The sequence below is a fragment of the Balaenoptera acutorostrata genome, chromosome 19 (assembly GCF_949987535.1).
Source record: "Balaenoptera acutorostrata chromosome 19, mBalAcu1.1, whole genome shotgun sequence".
NCBI classification, from domain to species: Eukaryota; Metazoa; Chordata; class Mammalia; order Artiodactyla; family Balaenopteridae; genus Balaenoptera; species Balaenoptera acutorostrata.
Genome location: NC_080082.1, coordinates 876941 through 904018, shown reverse-complemented (window position 1 = coordinate 904018; position 27078 = coordinate 876941). Strand labels below are relative to the sequence as shown.

At 56.6% G+C, this 27078-nt stretch overlaps 1 protein-coding gene across 2 annotated transcripts in view; it reads left to right on the top strand.

Annotated features, from left to right (window-relative positions):
* Positions 1-27078, top strand: part of ACSF3 (acyl-CoA synthetase family member 3) — a 57627-nt gene that overhangs the window by 4412 nt on the left and 26137 nt on the right. Inside the window, exons 2-6 of one of the 2 annotated variants that reach the window (XM_057535029.1) lie at positions 1754-2453; positions 3663-3818; positions 16724-16878; positions 18437-18582; positions 25616-25728. In XM_057535029.1, the coding sequence (XP_057391012.1) occupies positions 1782-2453; positions 3663-3818; positions 16724-16878; positions 18437-18582; positions 25616-25728 (1242 nt within the window). In that variant the 5' untranslated portion in view covers positions 1754-1781. Of the gene's footprint in view, positions 1-1749; positions 2454-3662; positions 3819-16723; positions 16879-18436; positions 18583-25615; positions 25729-27078 lie in introns of both variants that reach the window. The other variant, XM_057535028.1, reaches the window with a different exon arrangement.

The window sequence follows — 27078 nt, the reverse complement described above, 5'->3', positions numbered from 1 at the left end:
TCGTTTTCCCCTGTAGCGAGTTAGCGAAGGAGAGGGAAGAGTGATGCTTGTGAGGGAGAGGATGCGCCGAGCCCGGAGAAGCTGCCTCCCGGCCGCAGGTGCGGGGCTGCCCGCCCCCCAGCCCCCACCTGCCCCGCTTGGCTGGGCCCGTTGCAACGGGAACGAGAGTCACAAGTTTCCTTTTATGATGTTGCTGGACAGCCCCTTGGAGGCGTCCTCATCAGCCTCTGACACTCAGAAGTGCCCTCCAGGGTCCCTGTGACGTCCGCCCACCCCCCCCGGCCCCCTCCCCAGTAACAGGGAGAGACACGCCCCCCCGCCACGGCAGAGCCAGCATCAGGCCATTTCTTGTGCTGTCGTGGGCCAGGGCGGCCGTGGGCCTCTGGCGTGGTGACTGTGGTGAGGAACGATGGCTGGGGGTGGGAAGGCTCCGGCTGGGCTCCTGGCTGTGATTTAGGAGCGGGGGGACTTAGAATTTTCTCGTGGGTGAAATAGGGTTAACAGTGCTTGCCTTGCTTACTGAACAGGGTGGTCGAACGTGAAAACACACCGTAATATATTTAAGTGTGTTATCAAATAATACTCATTAAAAATCCTTCAGGAACGACCGGGAGAGCTGGTCCATCCATCAGCTCCCCGTTAGGGCCGCTGCTCTGGCTGAGAGCGCCCAGGCGGAGCAGAGGCGGCAGAGGCTACGGCGGGGAGGGCACGGCAGTGGGGACGCCGAGCCAGGGCAGGTGGTGGTCCGTGGACCTTGCTGGCCGCCCTGGCGCTGGGAAGGAACCGTCTTCCGTGGTCCTGGGGGGCAGGAGAGCTCCTGACCTCTCGAGTGGAGGGGCGGCAGTGTGGAGAGGGTGCGCCCGGCCACCCTTTCCCAGGCCTCCTCCTCTTGAGCACGCTGGAGAATTCCAGGTGCGTGTCGTGGGTCACGGCCTTCCTGGGCAGCTCTCCTTCTGGCGGACTGTTATGGTCATTGTTTAGTAGTTAGGCTGTGGGGAAGAGAGGGAAGAGTTATGTTTTAGCTTAAAAAACAGAGTGACACTTTGCAGACGTGTGAACCTGCCCTATTTGAGTCTCTGCTCTGTTTTAGACAAGTTCCTAGGAGTCCATGGCTTGGCACGTGTTCCAGAGCAGAAGCGAGCCCAGTGTCTGTGCTCTGCTCGCTGCAATCTCCGGGCCCCGCTGCTGGCGGGGAGGGAACACAGTCGACCCTTGAACCAGGCAGGGGTCGGGTGGGCGTTAGGGGTGACCCCACAGCCAAAAATCCCAGTAACTTCACAGCCGGCCCTTCCTGCATGTCCCCGCCCTCCGTATTCACACTCGTGTAAGTGCCGCAGTGCAGATTAGTGAAAACAATCCACACGTAAGTGGACCCGCGTCGTGCAAACTGTGCTGTTCAAGGGCCCTCGGTACTTACTTCTCTCGGCTAGTATTTCTCCGGGTTCAGGTTTTTGAAAACCATTATTCAGAATTTACCTGAAGTGCATTGAGTTCTGTTTGTTTCTCCTTGGCTTCACCTAGTTTAGTTCATTGTTTTAGAATCTTGCATGTTTTTAAAACCTTTAAAACAATGAGATTGGATAAAAAGCTGAAACTTTGGTCATTTTAAGTTCCAAAGGTATGTGTTGTGAGATCGTTAGCGTTTCTGGTCTCGGGATGTCCCCCCACGACTGGGAGTGAGGCCGCCTCTCCTGGCCGCCGTGGGAGTCCGGCAGGACAGGGCAGTGACCACGGTGCCCTCTCTTCCAGCCAGGTACCGGCAGCTGGCGTCTGCTGCTGCGATGCTGCCCCGCGTGGGGATGTCCCTCCGGCGCCTGGCCTGGGCCTGGCCCGGGCCGTGTTGGTGGCCAGCCCCCCCGAGGTGCAGACGACGCGGCGCCCTGCACACGGCCCCGGCCGCGCGCTCCGACAGCAGCGCCCTGGGCTTCCACCGCGCCCTGGGCTTCGGGGACAGGCTCGCCCTCGTCGACCAGCACGGCGGCCACACGTACAAGGACCTCTACTCACGCAGCCTCTGCCTGTCCCGGGAGATCTGCCGGCTCCGTGGGCGTGCCGACGGGGACCTCCGGGAGGAGAGGGTCTCCCTCCTGTGCGGCAACGACGTCTCCTTCGTGGTGGCGCAGTGGGCCACGTGGATGAGCGGCGGCATCGCCGTCCCCCTCTGCAGGAAGCACCCCCGGGCCCAGCTGGAGTATTTCATCCAGGACTCGCGCAGCTCCGTGGTCCTCGCCGGCCCGGAGCACGTGGAGCTCCTGAGCCCGGTGGTCCAGAAGCTGGGGGTCCCGCTCCTGCCTCTCCCGCCCGCAGTCTACCACGGGGCAGCCGAGGACCCCGGGGAAGGCCGGGTGCCTGAGTGGGACTGGAGAGACCGGGGCGCCATGATCATCTACACCAGCGGGACCACGGGGAGACCCAAGGGCGTCCTGAGCACCCATCACAACATCAGGGCCGTGGTGAGTGCTCTCGGGGCCGCCAGTCGGGAGGTGTATGCAGTGTCCCAGCAGGCCAGTCCCAGCAGCAGTCACGGCAGGTGTAAGTGCCTTCCCAGGTGGCCTTCTGTTCACCCTGTAGGGCCAGTCACAGCTCTCACCATCCCACCCCGGGGCCGTGTGACCAGCAGCCCCACTGGCCGTGTAGGGGGGTGCAGGGCCCAGGTGCGGGGGGGTTTACAGGCCCCCTCGGGCTCCTCCAGGGCCGTGGCGTGTGGAGCATAGAACGGGCCACTGCATGTGACGCTGAGGTTTTAAAAGAAACCAGCCACAAAGCGAATATCCAGAATGCGCCATCCGCGCCTAGAATTGCGGCTTATTTGGGAAACAAGAAAGCAGGAACTCACGTGTGCCACATCTTAGGTGTTACTTTGTGTTCTGTGGCCTCAGTTACCGTTCTTGTGAAACTCCCCAGCCGCTGTATTTATCTGCAGTTTATACTCTTCTTGCTTCCAAAAAGCATTTGCACGTACAATGAAGACTCTTCCACAGCAGGAGTGGGAAAATAAGAGAGAAGTTCAGACCCACAAAGAGGGAGGTCAGAGGTCAACGCCATCGACTCAGGGTAATTCAGTCCATAAATCAGCATGAACTGAGTCGGGCCGGCTGCAGGCAAGGCGTGATTATACGTTGTGTCTGTCTCCGAGGAGGAGACGTGCTTTTTGTCTGGAGAGGCCGTCTCTGGACCCGTATCTCTGCGGGGTGGGCATCTCACTTGTGTTCGCACGTGGCCGTCACCGCGGCACGCACCAGGACAGGCTCGGCAGTGATTGGGGATTTTTTGGCTAAGCCGGGGCGCGGGTGGTGCCAGAATTGGCGTGGCTCAGGCAGACCGCCGGATTCAAGCCTGGACTCTGGTGAGGCCAGAGTCCCAGGGCCTGTCGGAGCCGCCCGAGGGGAGAGCTGCCCAGAGTCTGCAGAGGCCTTTGACCCCAAATCAAAGGCCCTTTCAGACTGGCTGAAGCCCCTGACTGCATGCGGCCCTGTTCTCTAGCAGGAGGGTAAGTGGTGGACAGACGGCCCCCCGGTCAGACCCCAGGTCATTTCGTCACCATCTCCTCGCCATGCCGTCAAGGGCGGGGCGGGGCAGCGGCCGTCTCCTCCCCCTCGTCTCGGCTGGGGAGGCCGGCTGTGTGCGCCCGCCTGCTCTGAGGCTGTGCTGTCGTCCTGCAGGTGACGGGGCTGGTCCGCAAGTGGGCCTGGACGAAGGACGATGTGATCCTCCACGTCCTCCCGCTGCACCACGTCCACGGCGTGGTCAACAAGCTGCTGTGTCCGCTCTGGGTGGGCGCCACCTGCGTGATGCTGCCCGAGTTCAGCGCTCAGCTGGTGAGTCGGGGCCGGGCTCTCGGCGTCGCGGGCTCTGGGCCTCCCCGGGCTAGGTCCCTTCTCTGGGGTGCAGAGTCCCAGCGGCGAGTTTCCTGTTACTGCTGGAGCAGAGGGTCCCCACTGGGGCTTCGCACAGCACCAAGTGTATACTCTCAGTTCTGGAAGTCCAAGTCCAAGATGAGGCTCGCGGGGCTAAGGGCCAGGCGCCGCAGGCCTGATTCTCTCTGGAGGCTGCGGGGCAGAATCTGCTCCTGCCTCCTGCAGCGGCTGGAGGCGCCTGTGTGCCCTGCCTTGTGGCTGCGTCACGCCAACCTCTGCTTCTGTGTTCTCGTGGCCGCCGCCTCTTCTGTGGCCAGGTCTCCCTCTGCGTAAGGACCCTTTGACCGTGTCGGGCCCAGCCAGTGTCCAGGGCAACCGCAGCGTCTCCAGACCCTTGGCTTCATTGCACCTGCAGAGTCCCCGTTGCCCCGTGAGGTGGTACATCCACAGGGAAAAGCGCGCGGATGTCTTGGGGCTGTTATTCAGCTGGCTGCTGGCTGTCAAGGTCCCAGGTGGATGGCCCAGCTGGGGGCTCCGTGTCAGTCTCCCCACCGGTCCCTCTTTTCAGCAGGTGGTTCTTTCCCAGCACGGCCGTCGGGTCAGCGGGGGAGGGAGGCCGAGTGGGTGCGAGGCGGGGCAGAGCGGGCCCTGCAGAGCAGAGTGCAGAAGGAGGGAGAGACCTGGCCAGACGCTGCCCCTGCCCCCGGCACGTGGTGAGCTGCTGTGCAGCAGTCCCATCCCAGCCTCCGTGTCCCATGTACTGGTGGGGACAGGTGCCCGGGGCAGGTGAAGGCAGGGCTCTGAGGTGGTGATGGGCTGACTGCACGGAGAGGCTGCCGAAGTGACACATCCCCATGGGGCCGCCAGGAAGCACAGGGCTTGAACGAGGCCCTGCACTGTCACTGACTCACGCTATAACCTATACAGCATGAGAATGCGAAGTGGGAGAGCCCAGGAAGCACCTGGGCTGGGCTCCTGTGGGCGCTGGACTTCAGATGGGGGCTGGGCCCCAGGTGGGGGCTGGGCTCCAGGTGGGGGCGGGGTTCCTGTGGGGGCTGGGCTCCTGGTGGGGGCTGGGCCCCAGGTGGGGGCTGGGCTCCAGGTGGGGGCGGGGCTCCTGTGGGGGCGGGGCTCCTGGTGGGGGCTGGTCCCCAGGTGGGGGCGGGGCTCCTGGTGGGGGTGGGGCTCCTGTGGGGGCGGGGCTCCTGTGCGGGCTGCTGTCCTGCAGGTCTGCAGCCCCGGGAGAGGAGTGGCTTGGAGACCTCTGCGCAGCAGGGCCGCCTAGTGAGGTCTCTGGAGAAGTGCCCAGGCTCGACCCGCAGCACAGAGCTTGTTGTTTAGTCACTTTATTCCGGCGTGAATTTCCTCACGAGGGGTCCCTGAGGCCTGGGGTCCCTGGTCTGCAGAATCCATCGTTCACTGAAGTCGGCCTCCTCTGTCCCCACCAGAAAGAGGCAGCTCTAGCTAGATCGTCTCCTGCCCGTCCTCACGTCACGCCTGGAGCCTTAATCCACATCGGTGCTGGTGCCAGGTCAGAGTGAGAGGACGAGGTGCTACAGACAGGCCGGCCCCAGGCGAGCCCCGCACCTCCCTGACCTTCCGTCTCGTCCTCTAACGGAGGAGCGATGAGCCCGGCACAGGGTGGGCACTGAGCCCAATGCCAGCAACGCAAAGCAGGGAGAAGCAGGGACCCTTTCTCCTCCTGTTTGCAAGGGTGCTGCGTGCGGACCAGCGTCAGGGAAGCTGGGGAGCCTGTGTGCTGACAGGTGATGCTGTTGGGTTTAGAGGAGAACGTGGCTGAAAACCCGGCGTGGGCGCTGTGCACAGACCGGCGAGCCGGACGGTGGAGGTGGCAGCCCGAGGGCCAGGGCAGCCGTTCAGACCCTGCCCGGCAGCCAGCCCCCTCCTCCGCCCGCTGCCGCAGCTCCGCCCCCATCCTGCTGTTTGTTTTTCAGCTGCAGGGCCTCAGGATTTAGACAGCGGGGTCTACAGAGGGCTGTCTGCCTCTTAACACAAGTCCCAGTGACTCTCCACAGGGGTCGGTCCAGCCCGGCACACACGGCTTCCCGAGGGGGCTCTGACCGAACTGACTGGGCAGTGGGGAGGGGGAGAACGGGGGGCCCTGAGGCTATCGGGAGTGACTGATAAGGGCAAGTGGGGACAGCCAGCTCGTCCCCTAGTCCCCGGGGAGGTTTTGTGACTGCCTGGGCTTGTGCAGCAGGAATGCAGGAGTGCCCTGGGGTCTCCAAAGAATGCAAATTGCCCTCCCCCACAATTCTTCATTCACTTGGAGGGCCTCCCTGCAGGGCACCACAAAGACAGGAGGAGGGAGAGGTGCTCCCACCCCGAGCTTAGATCAGGGACCCAGACAGGCTGAGCCGCAGTGGCTGACCGGCCGGCTACAGTCCCAGCTTCGGGATTTCCTCGTTCCTGATCCATGTGAGTGCCTGGTGGGCGAGGCAGGGGTGCAGGCAGGCTGCTGGCCTGCAGACTGAGCAGGCCTTTCCCTCCCCAAAGCACAGACCCAGGAAGGTAAAGAAAGAGCAGGAAGTGTGGCTGCCTCGTCCAGGAGGGGAGCCCCAGCCCCTGCTGGCCTCTTCCACCGCCACCTTCTCCTCCCCACCCTGGGCCTGCAGGCTCAGTCTCTGTGCGTCTTGGCCCCCGTCCTGGCCTAATCTGCGCTACTGTTCAGTGCAGCACTTACCACCTCCAAGCCACGTAGACTCTGCTGTGGGTCCTCGTTTCTCTCCCCCTAGAATGTCACCTCCGAGGGCATGTTTTCCTTCTGTTTAGGGCCTGCCCCAGGGCCTAGGGCAGGTGGATCAGAGCTGTTGTGGATGAATGGACGGTCGTCACTCACGGGCCCCCATGGGCCACGAGGGGACGCTGGCTCCTTGAACCCTCTCCACAGGCTCCCCCTCGGCTTTTGTCATCGTGACCGTCTGGACTTGTGGACAGGCCTCTGGGGGGAGCGTCCCTGAAAGTCACTTAGGGGAGTGGTCATTTGTTTACTGAAAACTTTACTGTATCAGCTCCTCAGGAGTCAGAGCATAAGCAGGTAAACGTGACAACATTCCACTGAAACACCGCCACAAGGTTCCCCTAAAGGGATAGACTGCTCTGCACACTTTGGGTTTGTAGACGTGTATAAAGACCAGGACGGGGGACTTCCCTGGTGGGGCAGTGGTTAAGAATCCACCTGCCAATGCAGGGGACCACGGGTTCGAGCCCTGATCCAGGAAGGTCCCACATGCCGCGGAGCAACTAAGCCCGTGCACCACAACTACTGAGCCTGTGCTCTAGAGCCCGTGCGCCACAACTACTGAGCCCACGCGCTGCAACTACTGAACGCTGTGCACCTAGAGCCCGTGCTCCACAACAAGAGAAGCCACTGCAGTGAGAAGGCCACGTACCGCAACGAAGAGTAGCCCCTGCTCGCCACAACTAGAGAAAGCCCGCGTGCAGCAACGAAGACCCAACGTGGCCAAAAATTAAATTAAAAAAAAAAAAAAAAGACCAGGACGGCGGATGGGGCCTCCTGTGCTCACAGCTCAGCTCCATCTGCCACTGCCCGTGGCCGCAGGTGGCGGGTTACGTGGGTGGGCTTGTCAGTGTCCCTGAGCCGGGGGTTCCATGTGGAATATCATCCTCGGGGTGTGGGCAGTTCCACCTGTCGGCCTTGGTGTTCACCCTCCCGAGAGGTCTTGCTGGTGTAAAGCTTAATGGGATTAGCTCTGTTCAACATGTACCTGTGTAGCTTAGATACTGTGAAAACGAGAGCGGATTTTGGACAAGGAAGCACTCAACAGGGAAACAAACCTCAGGGATTCCCACCTGCTCCCAGGCCACCAGGTTCCGTTTATTTTCTTTGGCCTCCAGCTCTCTCCCATCACTCCAGTGGCTCCTTGCTGTCACTACTCAGCCTGCGCCTCTGAGAGCGAGACCCTGGGATGCTGCCTGTCTCCTGCCCGGGGGCTGGAGACCAGAGGCTGCAGGGCAGCTCACCGGGACAGTCAGCTCAGACCTTCCCGATCCTAGGCACTGACTTGGGGTTTCTCAGAACCATGCAGCAGGGCTGAAGAGTCAAACACATTTGTTGTGGCTGATAAAAGACGCAGCCCTGAGTTTCAGAGTTTTGTGACTCACTTATACTATTGATAGGAAAACCCCACCTTTAGCATTATTAAATATTGGGGCTTGTCTAAGCTTGTTTTTGAGAAATGCCTGTAGGGACTTCCCTGGTGGTCCAGCAGCTAAGACTCCTCGCTCCCAATGCAGGGGGCCTGGGTTCGATCCCTGGTCGGGAAACTAGATCCCACATGCCACAAGTAAAGATCCCACATGGGGCAACGAAGATCCCGCCTGCCGCAACTAAGACCCCGCGCAGCCAAATACGTAAATATATTTAAAAAGAAAGAAAGAAAAGAGTGTTACCATTCATTGAAAACAAAAAACAAAGAAATGGGTGTAAAGCGGTGCGGGGCCCAGAAACCTGCACTGGTGTTGACACGGTCTCAGCTCCTGGCGGCTTCAAGTCCTTCTGTGAACAGTGGGGTGAGGGGCTGTCTGCATCCCGCGAGGCTGAGTGATGAGGTGGCGGTGACTCGGGGACGGCAGGAAGACTGATGGCGGGCTGTCCGCCATCAGCCCCGCGGAATGAAGTCTGGTTGTTGATTAGGCTGCCTGGCCGCGATCGATCCCTTGTTGCAGATAACGTGCTCCGGCAACTTCTCGGGATCACGGTGGCTCTCGGAGAAGGCACTGAGTCACGGTGGGGCCCGGCAGGTGAGGCAGGAGGGCGCAGACCCTGGCACGTGGCGCTGCTTTCGGCTCGGCGGTGCAGGCCGCTGGGGCCACTGCCAGGGCACTCTGTAGAGACCAGTGCCCTGCTCGGGACTCCGGTGCCCATGTGAAGCCTGCTGCCTGGCACACCTGTGGCCGCAGAGGTCGTTCATTCTGGGCTTTGAGAAATCTGCGTCTTGCTGAAGTGGGTGGAGGTGTTTGCAGGCGGAGTTGGGGGAGGGGAGCAGAGCTCTTAAGCTCAAGTGCGTCTCAGATCTGACCCACAGCCTGGGGCCACTAGGGCGGGGCCGTGCACACAGGCCCAAGGAACGGGACAAACAGGCATCTGTTCTCCTGTCTCCAGCCTTTCATTATGGAGTGTCCTCTGTCATTGCCGGATTTTGGCCAGAGCACCTTAAAAACAGAATAAGAGCCCTCCCGTGGGTTGTTAGAATTACCAGAAACGGGTGATGGCTTAACCCTTGGCCGTTACTTCAAGCTGAGGAGGCGCCCGTGGCAGCTGTGCGCCAACCCTGTCCTGGCTTTTGCCGGGCAGGGCAGTCCTGCTGGGGGTCTCGCCCCAGGCTCCAGTCCCGGATGCTCTGCAGGGTGAGGTCGGGGAGCTGGTGCGTGGAAAGGCCCCGGACCCTCGCTCTGCTGCAGCCGGTGTGGGCTCCTGTGTGCAGCCCGCTTGGGAGCTGCTCACGTCGCGCTGGGCTCTGCAGCCTGGCTGCCGCAGGAGTGTTTTCACTGGTCAAATGCGGGCCCTAGAGAGGCTTTTGAGGGCATCTCCCGACCTTCAACTTCTGAAGTGTATGGACGTTGAAGCAACGGGGACGCGGCGCGGTGGGGGCGCTGCTGTTCCCTTTGCCAGTGTGGGTGAATTCTCAGAGTGGCCAGACCTTCCCGGCTGCACAGTTCTCAGGACGCAGCCCCTGGGGCAGATGTCGTCTGTGTGCCAGGGGTCCAGTGTCTGAGTTGATGACCTTAGGGCCGCTCCTCCCCCTTCATTCGGCTGAGTGTGAGCTCTGTCCTTCCTTCAGCCTCCGGTGGGAAGCCTGGGTGGGGACCACGTGTGCGGCCGCCAGAGGCCTGGCCGGGACCGCAGGTTCCCAGAGTGACGGCCGCCTCACCCAGCCTGTCCCCGCTTCCTCCGAGCCCGGGCCCTGCGCCTCACCGGGGACGTGGTGCACCCAGCCTGTCCCGCTTCCTCCGAGCCCGGGCCCTGCGCCTCACCGGGGACGTGGTGCGGTCTGTGCTGTTCTGTGCCGTCTTGTCCTCGTGCTTGTGGTGACGGGCGAGCCCTGGTGAGCGGGAGGAGGACCGGGCTGCCATGAGGGTGCTGTCGGGACTCGCCAGGCTGGGTAGCGGCGGGGTCTGCGCACCACTGGAAACACAGCCGCTAACCTGTAGATGCTGCCGCCGTGGGTGAGAAGGAACGGGGGCTCGAGGCTGTTCCTGGTCAGCCAGATCGGGATACCCGCGCTCCCGGGAGATGCCCGAGTGGTGTCCGGTGTGTCCTCCAAGGACCCATGCCTTCCCTGGTGCCAGGTGGCAGCGAGGGCACTGCCCTCCACCTCGGGGAGCGGCCTGGCCCCCAGCGCAGACTTGGCGGACAGAGTTTCTTTAACAAGCCAGTGGGAAGCAGGATGCCCCGCAGGATTTCCAGCAAATCTGCATGTCAGAGCTTGGAAGGGACCTGAGGGATTCAGTCCAGATTGACACAGTGGTGTGAGAAGATAGCAAGAAAGCCGCAGGGCCTGGTCAAGGTCACAGCCACAGCTGGGCGGGAAGGCCTATCAGGAGGTCTCTGCCCCCCGGGGATTCTCGCAGGCACTTTGCTCTCAGCGGCTGGACCACTGCTCGTACACATGGTTTTACTTCCTCAGTTTCTCCTCAGTCTTTTCCTCGCAGTTTTTGTTTATGAAATTAGGCTGTGTGTCCTGTAGACTTCCCCACAGTCTGATCTTGCGGATTACATCCCTGTGGTGTCGTTTAACCTGTTTCGCTATGCCTTATACTTGCTGAAAACTGGTGGTTAGGTCTAGAGGTGTGACGAGGCGGGGAGGAGACATCACAGCCAGCGTGTGTCTCTGTCCAGCAGGGCGCGTGACGCCCAGTCGTCTCTCTCCTTCTGACGTCAGCACTGCTGGTGCTCGTAGCCTAGAGCTGTCAACTCACCGGGGTTTGTAAAGTGGGGAACGTTGTCATGCTTCTTTTATTTAATTGAGGCATAAATTACATACAGTAAAATGTATGTAAACTGAGCATGCATCTGTGTGACGGTCACCACGCAGATAAAGACAGAGCACGTTTACATGGCCCACAATGTCCTCTCCTAGTCAGGGGGTGCACCATAGCTGAGTTTCACATGTTCTTCATATATGTGGACCCGATAGTATGTGTCCTTTTGTGCTTTTTAGTTAATGTACTATTTTAAGATTTATTCTTGAGTTCCATCAATTGTAATTTGTTCTTTTTGTGTTGCTGTGTTGCATTCCTTTGTATGAAAGTGCCACAATTTATCCATTCTTCTGTTGAAGGAGGTTGGATTGTTTCAAGTTTGGGGATATTTTGAATAAAGCTGCTATAAACATTTGCATAAAGATCTTTCTGTGGACATTTCTCTTGGATCTGTACCTGCTGGTGGCGGACGCCCACTGGGCTGGATGTATGTTTAATTATGGTTGAAACTGCCAAAGAGTTCTGCAGAGCGGGTGCGTGTTTTATACTCCCAGCAGCAATGTGTGAGGGTCCTAGTTACCCCAGATCATTACCCACACTTCCTATGGTCAGTCTTGTTAATTCTAGCCATCTCAGTGAGTGTACTTTTGTTTCCTTTTATTGAGTTTTCGTTTCCATGAAGTGAAATGCACAGATCTAAGTGTACAGTTTAGTATGTTTTGATGACTACACTTGTATAACCCACACCCAGGCTGGGAAAGAAAACATTCCCATTGCCCCAGAAGTTCTTTCATGACAACCCCCAGTCACCCCCCTGCAGGCAACCACCTCTTCTGATCTTTGTTACTGTAAGTTAGCTGACCTGTTCTTGAAATTTGCATGTAATGGCATCAGCGTTTGTAGGCTTTGTGTTTCCCTTCTTCCACTGGGCATCCTTTGAGGTTTATCTCTGCTGCATGTGTAAGCGGCGAGTTCCTTCCATCACCAAGGACCCACAGTTGTCATCCCTTCTCCTGTTGATGGGCATCTGGCTTTTCCCAGTTTTGGCTTTATGAATGAAACTGCTGGGAACATTCTCATATGTCTTTTTGCAGATGTACATTTTTATTTCTTCTGGGTAAATACCCAGGGTTAGAATTAGTGGGTCACAGGATCACGTATGTGAAATGTTTTAAGAAACTCCCAACCCTTTCCCAAGTGCTTATCCGTTCTATGCTTCTGTCTGCAGCGTGCCCCACCCTTTAGCAACTGGGTCCGGCTTTCTAGATTTCGGCCATCCTAGTGGGTGTGTAATGCTGCTACCTCACTGGCCTTACAAGATTTGCATTTCTCTGATGACTGATCGTGTTGAGCACTTTTCATATGCTTACTGGTCATTCAGAGATTTTCTTTTTATGAAATGCCTCTTCAAGCCTTTTGTCCATTTTTAAATTGGGTTGTCTTTTTATAACTAATCAGTAGGTGTTCTGTATATATTATGGATAAAAGGCCTTTGTCAGAAATACGTGTTGTGAATCTTTCCCCCGTCTCTGGTTTCTCATTTCACTTTTTTAATAGTCTTTTGATAAAGAGAATTTTAAATTTTGATGAGTCTAATTTGGAAGTGGTAATGGTGGGCATCATTGACTTATTCTCAATCTTGGAGAAACATTAATATTTCACTATTAAGTATGATGTTACTTGTAGTATTTTGCAGATACCGTATATTAGCTTGAGGACATTCCTATCCCTTGTTTTCTGAGAGTTTAATTATAGGGTGGGTTGAATATTATCAAATGGGTTTTCTTTACCTCTTGAATTGATTGTATAGAGTTACCCCCTTTATTTGTCTCCCTCTTTATTCTGTTAATGTGGTTAGTTATACTGATTAAAGTTTTTAATATTTCTAATTTCCTAATCTTACAGTCCTTTAGTAAACTTTCTCGGCCATGATGTATTATCCTTTTCATATACTGCTAGGTTTGATTTGCTAATACTTTGCTAAGGGTTTTGCTCGTGTGTTTACGAGGAACACAGGTCTGTAGTTTTCTTATGACATCCTTGTTAGGCTTCTGTATTGGAGTTTTGCTCATTTGTGAAAGGAGTGTGGCAGCCACCTCTCCCCCCCTTATCTGTTCTTTGGAAGTTTGTGTGTGGCTGAAAGTATTCTTTCCTTCAGCGTTTGATACAATTCCATTGAAGCCATCTGGGCCAACCTTTCTGGGAAGGTTTTTAATTAAGGATTCAGTTTCTTTAATAGATGTAGGACTTAGAATATTTTCTATTTTGTTTCTTGTGTCCGTTTTGGTACTTTAAAAAAAAATAATTGTCCATTTCATCAAAATTGTCAAATTTATTGGTATAGGGTAGTTTATAATTTCTCATTTTCCTTGTGATATCTTTAGGATCTGTAGTGATGTCTCCTTTAAATGTCTGATATTGGTAGTTTATGTTTTCATTCCTTTTTCTTGATCACTCTTGTTTTAGAGGCCTATCAGTTTTACTATCTTTTCTAAGAACCAACTGTGTTGATTTTTCTCTAATGCACCTGTGCTTTATATTCCTGTTCCTTCTGTTTTCTTATTATTCCCTTCCTTCATCTTCATGATACACTGCTACTACTGTTGCTTTAAACAGTCAGGGGTCCTTAACATTTTTTAAAATTACCCATATATTTGCTTTTCTGGTGCTCTTCATTTCTTCCTTCAGATCTGTGTTTCCCTCTTGGATCGTTTCCCTTAATCCTGAAGAATTCTTTTGATACTTCTTATAGTGCAGCTTTAAAAAACAATTTATTTATTTTATTTTATTTATTTTTGGCTGCATTGGGTCCTCGTTGCTGCGCGCGGGCTTTCTCTAGTTGTGGCGAGTGGGGGCTACTCTTCGTTGCGGTGTGCGGGCTTCTCATTGCGGTGGCTTCTCCTGTTGAGGAACACGGGCTCAGTAGTTGTGGCACGTGGGCTGAGTAGCTGTGGCGCACGGGCTTAGTTGCTCTGCGGCATGTGGGATCTTCCCGGACCAGGGCTTGAACCCGTGTCCCCTGCATTGGCAGGCGGATTCTAAACCACTGCGCCACCAGGGAAGCCCTGTAGTGCAGCTTTGAAGACAAATTCTCTCAGCTTTGTTTCACTGAAAACGTTTTCATTGCATTGTCCTTTTTAAAAAATAGCTCTATTGAGATGTAATTCACATACCATAAAATTCACCTATCGTGAACGATGTAGTGATTTTACATAAATTTATAGGGTTTGTTCAACTATTATCTCAGTCTCTATTCCCACACCCAGCCCCTGGCAACCACTGTCTGTCCTCCGTCTCTACAGTTTCGTTTTCTGGGCCTTGCATATAAATGGAATCATAGAACATGTGGTCTTTTGGGCCTGGCTTCTTTCACTTTGTAGAACGTCTTTGAGTTCTGTCCATGTTGTAGCATGTGTATTAGTAGTTTGTCACTTTGGTCCCTGAGTACTGCTTCATCACGTGGCCAGGCCACGTTTGGTTCACCCATTTATCATTTATTGGGCATTTGGGTCAGTTCCAGTTTTTGCTGTGGACATTTACATACAAATCCTGGCGTGGACACTTTTCATTTACCTTGTGTAGATAAGTAGGATTAGAATTGCTGGGGTGTACGATAAGTTTATTGTTAACATTTTAAGAAACTGCCCAACTTTCCCACAGTGGCTGTTCTGTCCCCGTTGTCATCAGCAGTGCGTGAGGGCTCGTTTCCCCACATCCTCACCAACATTTGTTTTACTAGTTTTTAAAACCATTATTATGGTCATTGTAGTGGATATGACGTGGTATCTCATTGTGGTTTAAATTTGCATTTCCCTAATCACTGAGGACAGTGAGTGTTTTCTCATGGTCTTATTTGCGTCCATGTATCTTCTTTGGTGAACTGTCTATTCGGATGTTTTGCCCATTTTTAAATTGGGTTATTTGTCTTCTTATTATTGAGTTTATATATTCTGGATACTAGTCCTTTATCACATAGATGGTTTGCAGATATTTTCTCCCATTTTGGCTTGTCTTTTCATTTTCTTAATGATATCTTTTGAAGCACGCATGCTTTTAATTTTGATGAAATCCATTTTATCAGTTTTTTAATTTCATAGATCGTTTTTGCTGTCGTATCTAAGAAATCTTTGCCTAACCAAAGGTCATGAAGATTTTCACCTATGTTTTTTCCTGAAAGTTTTATAGTTTTAGCTGATACGTTTAGGTCTCTGATCCACTTTGGACTGATTCTTAGGTGTGGTGAGGTAAGGGTCTACAATTCGTCTCTTTGGACGTGGCTATGCAGTTGTCCCAGCGCTGTTTGTTGGGAAGATGATCCTGTTGAAGTGACTTGGCTCCTCTATCACACTCAGTTGGCCGTCATCATATTGATTTGTTTCCGGGCATCTGCTCCGTTCGTCTGTGTGTCTGATCTTACACCAGCTTCATACGGCGGTGAATGCTGGTGCTTTGGAGTGGGTTTTGGGTCAGGAAGTGTGCGTCCTCCACCTTCCTGCCTCCTTCTCACGTGTGTTCTGACTCTTCCGAGTCCTCTGCCTTTCCCTGTAAACTGTGGGGTCAGCGTGTCGATTTCCGGAAAACAGAGCTTGCTGGGCTTTGGGGAGAGCTGCCATCTTAGCAACACTGAGTCTTCCCACGTGTGGACGTGGATGTGTCTCCACTGACCGAGCACTTCTGTCTTTCCTGACAGGTCAGAGTGTCATCTTGTCCCACACGCGGTGACACTCTTCTCTTTCTCCTCTTTCCTGTCTGCACTTCCGTTTAGATCATTTCCACTGACTGCTGTCTTTGCTGCATCTAGTCTATTCAGTGTATCCAGTGAATTCCTAGTTTCACATAATGTACTTTCCAGCTTATAATGGTTCTCTTGCAGTTCCACTTCTCTGATGAAATCCTTGATCATCCCCCATTTCATTCATCTTTTCTGAATTTCTTAACCTATTTATTAATTTAAATTCCTTGTATGATAATTCCAACATCCGTATTGAGGGTCTGCTTCTATTGACTTTTTTCTTAGTTATGGCTCACATTTTCCTCTTTTCATACATGCTTTATAATAAGAGCGGGGTTGTCTTTAAAAGAACGATGTAATTTTCTCCCCAAAGAGGAGTGCCTTTGCTCTGTCAAGCAGCTAAGGTGAGGAGCTAATTACAAGCGTGCGATCGGGGACTGGGGCAGGCTGGGGCTGGCTGCAGCGTTTTGGACGCCTTGAGGGGGAAGGCTGTCTGTGTGGGGTGTACTGAGCACGCAGCACCCCGCGCTCCCCGTCCCGCCCTGACCGTGGGCTCATGCGGTGGCTGCACGGAGAGAGCCCCTTCTCTGAAAGATGAGGGCTAACACACGAGCACGTTCTCAGCATGAGCTGAGAAACTTGAAGCATCTTTATATTAAAACGAGAAACATCTGTTACAGAGTAAGATATGAAATTCACATGACTTCTTCGGATAAAACAGCAGACACCATCCGTTCCCCGTGTGTGCTTGCCCGCCTGCCAGACGCTGTGCTGTGCTCAGGCCTGCCTGGCCCCTCGTGCAGCTTTGTCCACCCTCGTCCGCGTGGCTGGAAAAGCCTGAGGCGCCACCTCTCCCCTGACGGCAGATCCGAGGCCGGTCCCCAGGCCCAGGGCCCACTCCTCCCCGATCCGCTTCCTCCTCACGGGCCACCCCTGAGGCCAGACGCCAGTGTCCCCTGCACAGTGACTCCACGGAAGGTCCACGCGCTTGTGTCACCCTGTCAAAGTGAGACCCCCTTTGAGACAGGAGCCGCTTGCAGACCCTCGGATGCTTAAGAAAAGGGGGGTCCTCTGCTGAGAGCACTCGTCTTGGAACCGAGGGTCCGTACGTGTCTGTGCATGCGTGTCTTCTCATCTTTTTGCTGTGTGCTTCCTTTTTTCTCTTTAGGTTTGGGAAAAGTTCTTAAGCTCTGAAACTCCACGGATTAATGTATTTATGGCAGTGCCTACCATATACAGCAAGTTGATGGATTATTACGACAAACATTTTACCCACCCTCATGTCCAGGATTTCGTGCGTGCAGTTTGTGAAGAAAAAATCAGGTAAATGAAAAGAGTCCACCTTCCCATCCAGAAAGTCAAATATAACTTATTTTTAGTGAGTCAGTTCTACTAAGTTTTAGGAAGCAGTATTTTTTCTTTGCTTTAAAATGTGTATCTACGTCTCTCTCTACGTATCTGTGCTCCCGACGCAGCTGCCTGTATTCTGTATCTGTGTCTCTGTTCTACCTCTGGGTCTTTCTGTCCCTCTGTCTCTGTCTGTCCGCCTGTCTTCCGGTAGAGTCTGAAGGACAAGGATGGGGAAGTCCTTTCTGACCCCACATCTGCTGGCTCTCAGCCCTGCCCCCTCCCCGACCCCCTGCAGACACCCTCCCTGACAGACATGTGGCTGTCTGGCCCCTTCGGTGGCATGGGGTTTGCTCTGCGTGTTCCCACGAGCCTGCCAACTGCAGCTCCTCTCTGCTCGTGGTCACGCGGTTCATCTGCAGAGCACACGGAGGTGAGCAGTTTGGCGGGTCTTCACAGGCATGATGATACGTGTGCCTAAGAGGTGTGACACATGTATCTGTGGCAGACACAGCCTTTAACAGTGCAGCGAGTTGGCGCTGGACAGCCACGAGCTTCATGGCCTCTGTGCGTCTGATTCCTGGTCCTTAAGAGGAGCTCAGGAAAGCCCTCCGTTTCCGGGAGAGAATTCCCAATTAGCCAAGACGAGTATTTCACCTTGTCCTCTGCTCCCATTTAACCACTCTTTGCTCCTTTTCTGAAAAGACGTTTTGATGGAACTAGAGCCCTTTTCTGAGGGTGCCACTGCCAGCACCTCCCTGGATCGGCCTCCCACGAGGCACCATGGTGGGGCTGGGGTCCAAAGCCCAACCACAAGGACAAGAGTGGGACTGGTAGCACGATGTACCCAGATCTCAGGAGCCAAGGGCAAGAATGAGATCAGAGAGGGGAGATCAGGGTGACTCTGGGTGACAGGCCCTCAGACCTCAGCAGCCGGGCTCCTGGTGGGGAGGGTCCTTGTGCCTGCACCTCCGTGGGGGGAGCACAGGGGTGGTCGTTGCTCCGGCCCCCACTAGAAGCAGAAGCACCTTCCTTCCTGCACACAGTGCTTTCGGGACATGGTGCATGCCGAGGCTCTCAGATATCAGATCAATGTCATTGTCACGTGAGCCGTCAGCGCCAGGCAGTGTTCGTGGAGGAGCCGCCGTGCGCCCCTCACTGGAGACTGCCTGCTTCCGTCTCCCCCTCCTTCTCAGACCCGGTGGCGTTTTGTCCCTAAACCAGATAAGCCGTCATCACCTTACTCTTATCACTGCTCTTTTGTGGGGCTGTTTGTGATTGTTTGTAGAGCGTGCCACCAGGGACCCTCAAATCACTTTTACTGTGATTACCCCTTCCTTGTGAAGACCTATTTACATTCTAAAATATACCCAAGGTTCTTTCCAAAGAACAGAGTTAAATTTCAGCCCAAACTGCAGCTTTAGCCGTGAGTTAAAGGGTAACAGTGAGTGGGGTGCTGGGCGCGTTGGCTCTCACCGGGCTGACGAAGCCGTGTGCTCCCGCGAGCTCAGGAGCCTGTGGTTGTGCCGGGCAGGTTGATGGTCTCGGGCTCAGCCGCGCTGCCCCTGCCTGTGCTGGAGAGGTGGAAAGGCATCACTGGCCACACGCTGCTGGAGAGGTACGGGATGACGGAGATCGGCATGGCCCTGTCCAACCCCCTGACCGCAGCTCGCCTGCCAGGTATGAGCGGCGCCCGCCAGCTGTGTCCTCCCTCTGCTCTGGGTCCTCGGGTGGGCCAGTCTGCGGAGGGTGCTCCCCTGTTGGGCCACGGGCACGTTCTCAGGGTGGCAGTGTCCTTCCCAGGTGACCCAGACGCCGTGTGCTTGGCAGGGCGCCCCCCTCCCCACCTCCCGGGCCGGGGGCTGCTTCCGTCCAGACCAGGTCGCCCGCGGCCCAGAGTCTCCCATGCAGGTGCCCTGAGCCACACAGGCCAGTGGCAGCGGGAGAGACAGCAGGTGTCGGGGGCAAGGGAGGAGGGACCCCCCCGCCTGTGCTTGGGGACCTGCATGCGTCTGGATGGCCTGCTGCTCTAGACGGGTTTGGTTTTCCTGTCCCGCCTTCTCTAGGCCATTCCACATAAACAGCCTTCACGTCCCGGGTCCCTGACAGGGAACCTGCAGGCAGAGCGTGAGGCCTGAGACGTGAGCCTGTTCTGGCCTGGGCCCTTTTCCAGCCCTCCCGGTCAGTGCCCTCCAGCTTGTCCAAAACACAGTAGATGTCTGGAAATAAACGTACGTCATCGTGTGCCTGTACTTGCCTCTGGGCATCCGCTTGTCTTGCACAACACTGAAAGACGCCCTTCTGGTGAGCAGGTCTGTGATTTTTCAGTGTGTCTGCCGTCATACTCAGGTAGACGAAGTTGAGTCACCTCCAGAGCTTCCCCCTTTCGTGGTCAGCGCCTCCTCGTCCCAGGCCGGCGAGCACGTCCCTGGTTCCTCTCCTTGTAGCTGTGCGTTTCCTGGAACGACACAGAGGCACAGCCTCCAGGACCTGCCTTTGGGTCTGGCTTCTCACACTTGGCAGGACGAGTGTGAGACATCCTGTGCCGAGCAGCACCTTCGGTGTTAACCTGTCCGCCACCGAAGGACACTGGGTTGTGTCTGGTCTTGGACAGTTCCCAGTCGGGCCGTCGTGAAGGTCTGTGTGCAGGGTTTTGTGTGACTGCGTCTTTACGTCTCGTGGGCAGTCGCCTCAGAGTACAACTGCTGGGTCAGAAGGGGGTGTGAGCTTGACTTTCTAAGAAACTGCAAACTGTCCACACGACAGCCCCGATACTGGGCTGATCTTACCCCTCTGATAGCCTTGGAGAAGTCCCACAGACGGAGCAGGTGTTCACACTGTCAGACCAGGACACCCTCTGTCAGGCGGGGGCAAAGGCTCCGGGACAGAGGGACCTGCGCCTGTGCCCTAAACCCGAGGCTTCTGGGCAGAAATTCTCGAATCTTAATTCGCTGCAGCTCTAAAGGCTCAGGGTTCTGCTGTGGCTGTGCGTGGCCTCTTCTCGGCACCGGAACCAAGAGCCCGGGGTCTTTTCTCGCCCGTGAAGCAGGCGGCTCACAGTGGGCGCACGGCCGGCTCTTTGGTTTAGAAACAATGAAGTAGCCGTCAACCTTGAATCCGGGAGTGAGTCCCTGAGTGCCGCTTCCGGAGCAATCAGGCTGTTATCCTCTGTGCCCCTGACTCCTGGGCCGGGCTCCTTCCAGCCGGGACTCTGGGCTGGTCCGGGGACACATCCTGCCAGCCTGGCCCATCACAGGTTCCCTGGAGGCCCGGAGGGGCGCGTGGCCTGAAGGAGACTGTTTGCCCGGCTGAGGCCCCGGGTGGTGACCTGAGCTGCTGGGCCTGACGTGGTTTGATAGGAGGCTGCTATCAGATGGCTGGGCTTGCCGGACAGGCGCTCCAGGACCCAGTGAGGCACAGTCACCCGCCCCAGAGGCTGGACAGAGCCACAGGACAATTAAAGTCACCTGGCCACAGCTCACACCTGTTATAAAAAGAGGCGGAAGGATAGCCTGCCCTCCTGACTGCAGCCAGCCTGTTGCCCAATGGATACCAGGAGGGCACTCAGTCCCTGCGGGTGTGGGAGGGGCCCGTCCCGTGCTGTGGGAGGGGCCGTATCACGCCGTGTGGGAGGGGCAGCGCCACATAGTGTGGGAGGGGCCGCGTCACGCGGCGTGGGAGGGGCCGCGTCCTCCCGGCGTGGGCGCGGCAGTGTGCACGCACTGTGGGAGGGGCCGCATCACGCGGTGTGGGCGGGTACTGTGTACGTGGCGTGGGAGGGGCAGTGTCACGCCATGTGGGCGGGGCAGCGTCACACGGGGTGGGCGGGGCAGCATCACGCAGCGTGGGAGGGGCCGCTTTCACGCGGACTGGGCGGGGCAGCGTCACGCGGTGTGGGAGGGGCAGCGTGCACGTGGTGTGGGAGGAGCCGCGTCGCGCTGTGGGAGGGGCCGCGTCCACATGTGGGGTGGGGCCGCATCACGTGTCGTGGGCAGGTAGCGTGCACGTGGCGTGGGAGGGGCAGTGTCACGCGATGTGGGCGGGACAGCGTCACACGGGGTGGGCGGGGCAGCGTCACGCAGCGTGGGTGGGGCCGCGTCCACGTGGTGTGGGCGGGGCAGCGTCATGCAGTGTGGGAGGGGCAGCATGCACGTGGTGTGGGAGGAGCCGCGTCACGCTGTGGGAGGGGCCGCGTCCACATGTTGTGGGGGGGGCCCCCCCCGCGTCACGCGGCGTGGGCGAGGCAGCGTCACGCGTTGTGGGAGGAGCCATGTCGGCGTGGTGTGGGCGGGGCCGCGTGCACGTAGCGTGGGAGGAGCCACGTCGTCGCGGTGTGTGAGGGGCGGTGTCACGGGGTGTGGGGGGGCAGTGTCACGTGGCGTGGGAGGGGCCGCGTCCACGTGGTGCGTGGGGTCCACGTCACGCGGCGTGGGCGGGGCTGCATGCACGTGGCGAGGGAGGGGCCGCGTCACGTGGCGTGGGAATGAGCGTGCACGTGGTGTGTGTGGGGGGGGCAACGTGCACGTGGTGTGGGAGGGGCAGCGTTACGCGCCATGGGAGGGGCTGCGTCCTCCCGGCGTGGGCGGGGCAGTGTGCACGCAGTGTAGGAGGGGCAGTGTCACGCGGTGTGGGAGGAGCCACGTCGTCGCGGTGTGGGCGGGGCAGCGTGCACGTGGAGTGGGAGGGACCGCGTCACGCGGTGTGGTAGGAGCAGCATGCACCCTGCGTGGGCGGGGCAGCGTCCACGTGGTGTGGGAGGGGACGCGTCCACCCTGCGTGGGAGGGGCAGCATGCACGTGGCGTGGGAGGGGCAGTGTCACGCAACGTGGGAGGGCAGCGCCACGCGGTGTGGGCGGGGCGGGGCCCCAGCGGGGCCCCATCTAGGTGGGTATAGGAGGCTGGCCCTACCTGGTTGACCCTGCTCTGTTCCACCCACTGGGGTAGGGGCGGGGGGTTCTGGGGTCTGAGCAGCTGCCCTGTCCTAACACAGCAGTTTCTGCCGTTTGTAGACTTCCCTTTAACAAATCATAGGTTTGTCTCTGTGTGGAGATTTTAATGCCACTGTTGTGGTAGTGGTGCTGTAATTCTGTCAGCGTTTTCTTTTCTTTTTTTCATAAATTTATTTTACTTTTATTTATTTTTGGCTGTGTTGGGTCTTCGTTGCTGCACGCAGGCTTTCTCTAGTTGCAGCGAGCCGGGGCTACTCTTCGCTGTGGTGCACAGGCTTCTCACTGCGGTGGCTTCTCTTGTTGGGGAGCATTGGCTCTAGGCGTGCGGGCTTCAGTAGTTGTGGCTTGTGGGCTCAGTAGTTGTGGTGCATGGGCTTAGTTGCTCCGCGGCATGCGGGATCTTCCCGGACCAGGGCTCGAACCTGTGTCCCCTTCATTGGCAGGCGGATTCTTAGCCACTGCGCCACCAGGGAAGCCCTGTCAGTGTTTTCTTTATAGACATTCTTAGCAGTTCAGGTCTCGTTGAATACGATGGACAGTCCTGACTTCCTTAGCATGGGAGAGGGGCTGGAGGTCGAATCAAGCACCAACGGCCAATGATTTAATCAATTGTACCTGCGTAATAGAACTTTCATAAAAGCCCAAAACAAGGCTGGTGAACACGGGTTGGTGTTGGAGTGTGATGAGCCTGGAGAGCGTGCACGTTGAGACCCCCGCCCACCCGCATACTTGCTAGAGGTGTCTCTTCCGTCTGGCTGTTCCCGCCTTGTAGCCTTTGTAATGAACTGGTATTCTAGGAAGTGGCCTGTTTTCCTGGGTTCTGAGAGCCGCTCTAGCAAACCGTTTAATCCCAGGAGGGGCCCAGGGAACCCCCAGTTTGCAGCCGAGTTGTACAGAAGTTGTGGGTAAGTGGGGACGTGCCCCTGTGACTGTCAGTCCTGTGGGACTGAGGGCAGCCACTCACCTCCCTGGAGGCCACGGCAGGTCCCGTAGGGTTCCCTTCCCCACAGCATCTGCCCGCATCTCCCTGAGTTCCCAGCGCCTGGATGGAGCCTCTGCTTCCTCCTTTCTGCAGGTGTTACTGAACTGAGCCAATTACTGACACAGGGTTGTGGGGAAGGAACGTGCAGGATCCAAGCACGGAGAACAAGCGGCTGGTGCTCAAAGGACCCAGACTCCTTATGGCTTTCAGGGAAGGGCTATTAAAGGCGACATTTGCGGGGAGGGCTGCAGACGTGTGACATTCTTCTGATGGGTTGGTGGTGAGGTGACAGAGTGGTGTCCCAGGAATCTCAGTCATCAGCCTTCTGGTTCCAACAGGGCTGGGGGTCTCAGCCTGTAGTCACCATCCTCCACCCGGGTGGGGGCCTTAGTTCACGCAGAACAACTCCAAGATGTGCGTCAGGGTAGTGTGTACGTCTCTTGAGGAGGAGGTACGACTCTGTCTTATTACCGATTTATTGTTCGAGCTCTGAGGTAACTGCTTTTCCTTTGTTTCTGTGTTCCTCTATTTCTCTCATTAGTAACTGCCTCAGTCTGCTCTCTGGAACTCAGGGAAGGTTTAGGAGACTAAAGTGTCTTTTTACAAACACGAAACGAGGGACGTGGAGGGGCTTTCGTACTCCAAGGATCCCCAGGGCTCACACTTCAGGAGGCGTCGCCGTCTGGAGGGCTTGGGCCTGAGCGGGCGTCACACCACTGCGGGGACGAGAGCTCAGAAGAAAAGGGAAGAAGAGCAGATTTCACTCCTGAGCAAGGTGGTTGCTCGTGCTTAAGATTCTGTACTTAGTTTAATGAAGTGCCTTCTGATGAAATCATCACATTCTGCCTGATGGCTCAAGGTGTGTTCATGGGACTCTTTATTTCTGGCACATAGTAAAGAAATCATCCTGACCAGTCTCAGAAAGTGATAAATCAATTCACAGTACACCTCCTTCACACAGCACGAAATCCTCTCACTGCCTGGGAACACAGGAAGGAGGACCATCAGCCCAGTGGGCCCGACCGATGTCCTCTTACACATGGCCTTTCTCTCCTGCACTTTATCAGCCCATTTCTTCCCTTAAACCTTTTGTTCTGTGGCTTTTACACACACACTGAGGGCTAAAACCTAGGTCATCCTGCTGACATTTGGCCATAAAATATGAGCAATTGGGAATGATCTAAAGACCTTGGAAAAAAATCTCCAAGATGCCCGGGCCTGGTCTGTAACTAAGCAGTCAGAGCTGTGGCCCCGCCGGTCCTTAGCAGACCATGAGGTCCAAGGAGGAGCAATGCAGACAACAGGGCTGAGACAAACTCTTCACTGGAGACAGATCCAGAGGGAAGCCACAACGCTGAGGTCCGCTGGGAAACACATCCCCAGTGTCGGGACTGTGGCCGCCTTGGCCCCAGGTCCTGCAGAGCCTGCAGGAGGGCAGGGCTTGGACCCAGCTCCTGTTCACAGCCTAGGTCTTGTCTCTGGTCCTCGTGTCTTGTCTGCAGCTGAGGTGGAACACCCCCTTTTCCAGGCTGTCTCCGGTCTTGAGCGTCCTGTCACTCGTGCAGCCCCCGGCCCCAAGTAGATGACCCGCAGGAAGAGAGGAGGGTAATGCGTGGCGGTTCCTTTCATACACAACATCCAGGGGGCAGGTCCCCAGAGAATGGGTTAGTGGTTGCTGGGGTGGGGGGAGATGTGACAGCTGACGGGGACAGGTTTCCTTCTGGGCTGCTGGAAAGTTCTGGAGCTAGATGGAGGTGATAATGGCACAATGTTGTGAATGTGCTGAATGCCCCGAATGCTAGGCTTTATAATGAATAGCTGCATCATATATGGATTTCACTGTAGTTCGTAAATATTTGGAAGCAAAAGAGAAGGAGGGGAGGAAGGAGGAGGAGGAGGAGGCGGCGGTGGCCCCCAGGACCCCAGACAGAAGACGGGCTGAGGAGGACAGGGCCGCACCATCTAGCACGCTGAGCCCTGTGTCACAGACGTTTCCGAGCGTGCGGATCCCAGAGTGCTAAGCAGCTCGTGGAGTTTGCCAAGTGGGCTTCCTGGGACTTTTCTCCTGTGACAAGTCCTCATTGGTAACAGTTAAAGGTCCTGAGACCTTGAAGTGAAGCCTCAGACACTTGGCATTTGGCCCTGGAATCTCTGCCCCGCGTCAGCTATTCATTACAGTGGCCGCGGGGACTCCACTGCAGCCACCACCTGCCCTCACCTCTGCAGGTTCAAAAGCTGATTATAACCACACAGGGGTGAAGACACTGAGCCAACCACAGGCACCTAACGAGTGAGCCAGGATGCTGGCTACATCACCCCTGCCATGAGGACCCGCTCACCCTCTGGCATCTGTCCCACTCCAGCCCCTCCCCAGCGACAAACCGCGGCCACCTGTGCCCTGACCGCTCAGCCGGGTGCTCCAGTGAGATAGAAGTGCCCTTGCCTCTCGCCCTGGGTGCTGCGCGGCCCTCCCGAGGTGCCCTGAAGGCCCTGTAGGGCATTCGGAGCCCTGGCTGCTGCTCTGCGTGTCCCGCCTAAGGCTGTGCTCTTGGCTCCTGGGGCTTTGCCCCCTGTGTGCACGTGACAACGGGGCAGGACCCCTGTGTGCGCACATCATGTCCATGTGGGGTTCCCATGCGTGTGCACGTGACATCCACGCGGGACCCCCCCGCCTCCGTGTGTGCACGTGACGTCAGGCAGGTCGGAGCACCTCAGTGTGCGGCGCTCTCCTTCAGAACCCTGCTGACCACCTCCTTCCCTCGTGCCTCCCCGCCCCTTGCAGGCTCCGTGGGGACCCCGCTGCCCGGCGTCGAGGTGCGCATCGTGTCAGAAAGCCTGCAGAAGGACGGCTACCCCTACGTTGTCCACGCGGAGGGAAATGAGGAGGACACCAAGGTGGGCCCCTGTGTTCTCTCTGGCGGCACGTGGGCATCACACGGCCACGACCACCCAGCAGGCCGATGGCGGAGGTTGAGGCCCCACCGCTCGGGGACGGCCCCTGGACTGCGGCGCCGCCGGCTGGCCTTGACTCAGGGCGCGGCTGGCGTTTTGGGCGTTGCCTGCCGTGTGGACGGTGCAGAGTGAGGCCCAGCAGGGCTCCCCGCGCTCAGCCAGGCTCCTCCTGGGCTCTGTCCTCTGGGCCACGTTGAGATGGGTCCTGATAGCCTCAGCTAGGACAGCCCGAGTCAAAGCAGAGATCGTTGTCGGCAGGATCTTGTCAAAAATTCTGCGCTGGCGGGACGCTGGCACCCACTGGGAGTGGACGCCGACAGTGCAACCGGCCCCCAGCCTTGCAGTCGCCCATTTGGACAAATTCACGGAAGCTGTAAACTGACGTTCCCCACTTGGGAAGTCACTGTTCCCTGCTTTCTGTGTTGTTCTAAGATCCGGAGGGGAAGGGGAAGAGAGGACTGCTGTCTTGTTTCAGTGAGGACTTTCACAGCCACAGGTCTGCTGGTCATAAGCGATCAGGGTCATAGAAGAGGTTCGGTTTGGTAGGAAGTGGAATTTTGATTTAAGAGACTGTTTCTCCACAGCGGATGTCCATACTCTTGACTTCTGTTACCCTGACAAGTTTTAAAAGCTGAAAGTAGCAGTGATCCTGCCTCTCACTTGTGCCGGGAGGGGCCGCGGACAGGCCCTGCCCTTGTGGGCCTCGGTCTCCAGTGGGAAATGGCAGCGTTCAAGAGATGGTTGTTGAATGTCTTAGCTCGAGAACGTAGGTGGAACTTGGGTGGGTTTTCCTGTAATTTTATGAAAAATGACATCAAGAAGTATGTGTTCCGTCTACCCGAGAACCTCTCACCTGGATCCTCCTTGCTGGGCTCGCGCCCTCTCGGCCTCTCCTCCCAGATGTGATGGTCCTCCCCACCAGCCTTGCTCCCGTCCACGGTGTGTGGGCAGCTTTCAGGGTGGCCTCAAGGCCCCTGGCGTCCAGCCCTCCTGGCAGTAATGGGGTTGCCGCCCCCTGCTGGATGCTCAGTCTGCCGGCTCGGGGTGTCGTTCCAGGGACCCAGCGTGGGAGGAGGGCCCCAGCAGAGGAGCGTCGGGGGCATGTGGGTCCATCAGGCACTAGCAGCACAGAGGGCGCGGGGGCCCCTGCACCGCCCTGCCTGAGCTCCTGTCATGCTGGATGTGGCAGGGATGCTGCCAGAGGGAGGTGCGGCTGGAGAGCGTCTCCCTCCTCAGTCACACCGAAGTTTAACAACTTGGGGCAAGCAGCCGCCCGCTCACCCGGCTCCCGCT